Here is a 2523-nt window from a genome sequence, read left to right as displayed (position 1 = left end):
TGGAGACGCTGTAGTACATATGCCAGGCCTGTAGATGGTGCTGTTCTCACAGAATCAGCCCATGCAAAGACAGTGTTAAATTGAGCGAAATGAGGAATGGCTAAAATGCATGATCTGTTTGGTATTTAGAAAAATAAAAAGTATAAATATGCCTTATATAGGTATGGTTCTACACTATATTATTCAAATATAGCATGATAGGTCCACTTTAACTGCTTTTTTCATATAAATTGTGACGGGTCCTTAAAAAGCTTTGAATAGAAAATCCTCACCATCTCTAGCGTTGGCTAGTATGTATAATACAAATGTATTCTGTTTTGCTGAATGTTCCATTATAGGAAAACTGTTGAATAATTCATGTAGTTTGGAGAAAATGATATTATGTTTATAAAGAAGGGTGAAAAAAATAAAAAATAAACTTTTATTCGGGACATCCAGTTTGGGTTTCTACATTCAACATCTACTAGTATTCAAAATAAAATACTAATTTGGAGTAGTGAGTTTAGCTGCTTCTGTGAAAGAATCACCCAAGTTACATTTGACGACATGTAAGGACATTTGGGATTATGTGGATGCATGCATTTTCCCGGAAGTGACCATTTTGTTTACATTTTCTACGTTTTTTTTAAACCTCAAAACTAAAAGCAGACAAAGTTTCCTTCAATAACAATCTGAACATTTTGAACATTCTTTAATGAGTAACTAAATAAAAAAGGCTGTAATGTGACTCTAAATAAAGAAAACATTTGATTGTTTCAAGAAAAAAATAACAATTGATGTCCAGTGACACAACAGCTGCCATAAACCAACTGCACAGGCTCTCAATGAAACACCACCTGCTGTCTCACTACCGTATAATATAATCTCATCTCGTTCACTCGCAGGTGGGAAAAGGCTGCTGCGCTGCCCTCAAAGCCATGGGCTCCATCGTGTACGTCACAGAGATCGACCCCATCTGTGCCTTGCAGGCGTGGTAAGACTCCACTCGTTTCACTTCCTATGCACCACTGCTGTGTTTCATTAGCCTCACACCTTTTATCTCCCAATCACAGCATGGACGGCTTCAGGCTGGTGAAGCTGAATGAAGTCATCAGACAGGTGGACATCGTCATCACCTGCACAGGTCAGCCTCATCCGTGGCCCTCTGTGTGAGGAACATGCCGGTCTCTCATTGTTTCTTCAGGATGACCGCGCAGATTCTCAGTCTTTGTCGGCGGGGTCTAAACAGTCACTAATCAAGTTCTCAGATCAGTAGCCAGGGAGTTGCACTTAATTAGAGCGGAGAATTACTCGCCTCTCTGCGTCATTACTTAATGTTTCGCTGGCAGGCCTGAAGCAGTGGGGCTCTCTCACAGGGTGACTGCAATATGACAGATAAGAGGTAGAAGAAGCTGTATGGGATTCATGTCAGATTTTCCCTTTTTAGTTAGAAAGTGGTGTAAATAAATAAACCAGTATAGGCTTTGAATCCATTAAGCTTGTCGGTTTCTTGCAAATGATTGTTAAGTGAAATACAGGGATAAGCTATTATCAGTAAGAATAATGAAGACATAGGCCGTTTCTCAATGTCGAGGAGGCTTGCTCAGTAGCACATGTATGCTGGGCACAGTAGCACATGTATGCTGGGCATTTAAACAGTGATTCGGCGCCACCCGATGACGTAGTATGCGAAATAGTGGCTCTGGAGCAGCTTTACTCGACATTGAGAAACGGCCACTGACTACATGTATCATATCCTTTGCAGCTGAGTTCATCCTTTATCATATTTCCAACCGAAAATGTAACTTATACATATATCATTTGGTTTAACATTTCCATACTAATTTAACAATGCTAAATTGTTAAATTAAAAGCAATAAAACCAAGTTTTACAGAAATGGACTCATTCCCCTATATATTTATTTGAACCTTATTGAAGACTGTTTGAAAAGTCATTTGACAAAACTCTGTCAATTTCACCTTTTTTGCTTTCTCCCTATTTGAATCTCTCGTTTTGCTTGTGAGCTCTAATCTGTTCCTGACCATTTCTCTTCCTCCTTTATCATCTCCTCCTCCATCAGGCAATAAGAACGTGGTGGTGAGAGAGTACCTGGACCGCATGAAGAACGGCTGCATCGTCTGCAACATGGGACACTCCAACACTGAGATCGATGTGGTCAGTTAGCATCCAGTAATACCTTGTAAAGAAACCAAAACCATAGTGAATAAATCAAACCACCTGACATGATGACAATGTCACAGTAACTGGCAGATTAGCTTGAGCTTGACTAGGCTTACTTTACTGCTACCTTTTTACTACTTGATCCCACTGTGTAATGCTGTTGTTAGAACAGCTTGGTTGTCATTAGTACATTAAGCTTTTTACTCATGTGCTCATGCAGAGTGTCTTACACACATACCTCATTCACACCAACGGTGTTTCAGGGCCGGTTCGGAGCTGGAGCTTGAAAAGCACCGTGTTTTCCTTTTCACACCGCAGCGGAGCAGCCTCTTAGCTCCGGAATCCGGTTCATTTCGAGCACC

At 40.4% G+C, this 2523-nt stretch overlaps 1 protein-coding gene across 1 annotated transcript in view; it reads left to right on the top strand.

Annotated features, from left to right (window-relative positions):
* The window catches only part of LOC104961668 (putative adenosylhomocysteinase 3), a 4152-nt gene extending 1958 nt beyond the window's left edge, over positions 1–2194 (top strand). Inside the window, exons 6-8 of the mRNA XM_010789999.1 lie at positions 885–973; positions 1053–1123; positions 2061–2194. Of these exons, the coding sequence (XP_010788301.1) occupies positions 885–973; positions 1053–1123; positions 2061–2164 (264 nt within the window). The 3' untranslated portion in view covers positions 2165–2194. The remainder of the gene's footprint in view (positions 1–884; positions 974–1052; positions 1124–2060) is intronic.
* The last annotated feature ends 329 nt before the right edge of the window (positions 2195–2523 follow it).

Source organism: Notothenia coriiceps, unplaced genomic scaffold (genome assembly GCF_000735185.1).
Source record: "Notothenia coriiceps isolate Sejong01 unplaced genomic scaffold, NC01 NC01_scaffold00033599, whole genome shotgun sequence".
In the NCBI taxonomy this organism is placed as follows: domain Eukaryota; kingdom Metazoa; phylum Chordata; class Actinopteri; order Perciformes; family Nototheniidae; genus Notothenia; species Notothenia coriiceps.
This window is presented reverse-complemented; position numbering and strand designations above follow the sequence as displayed.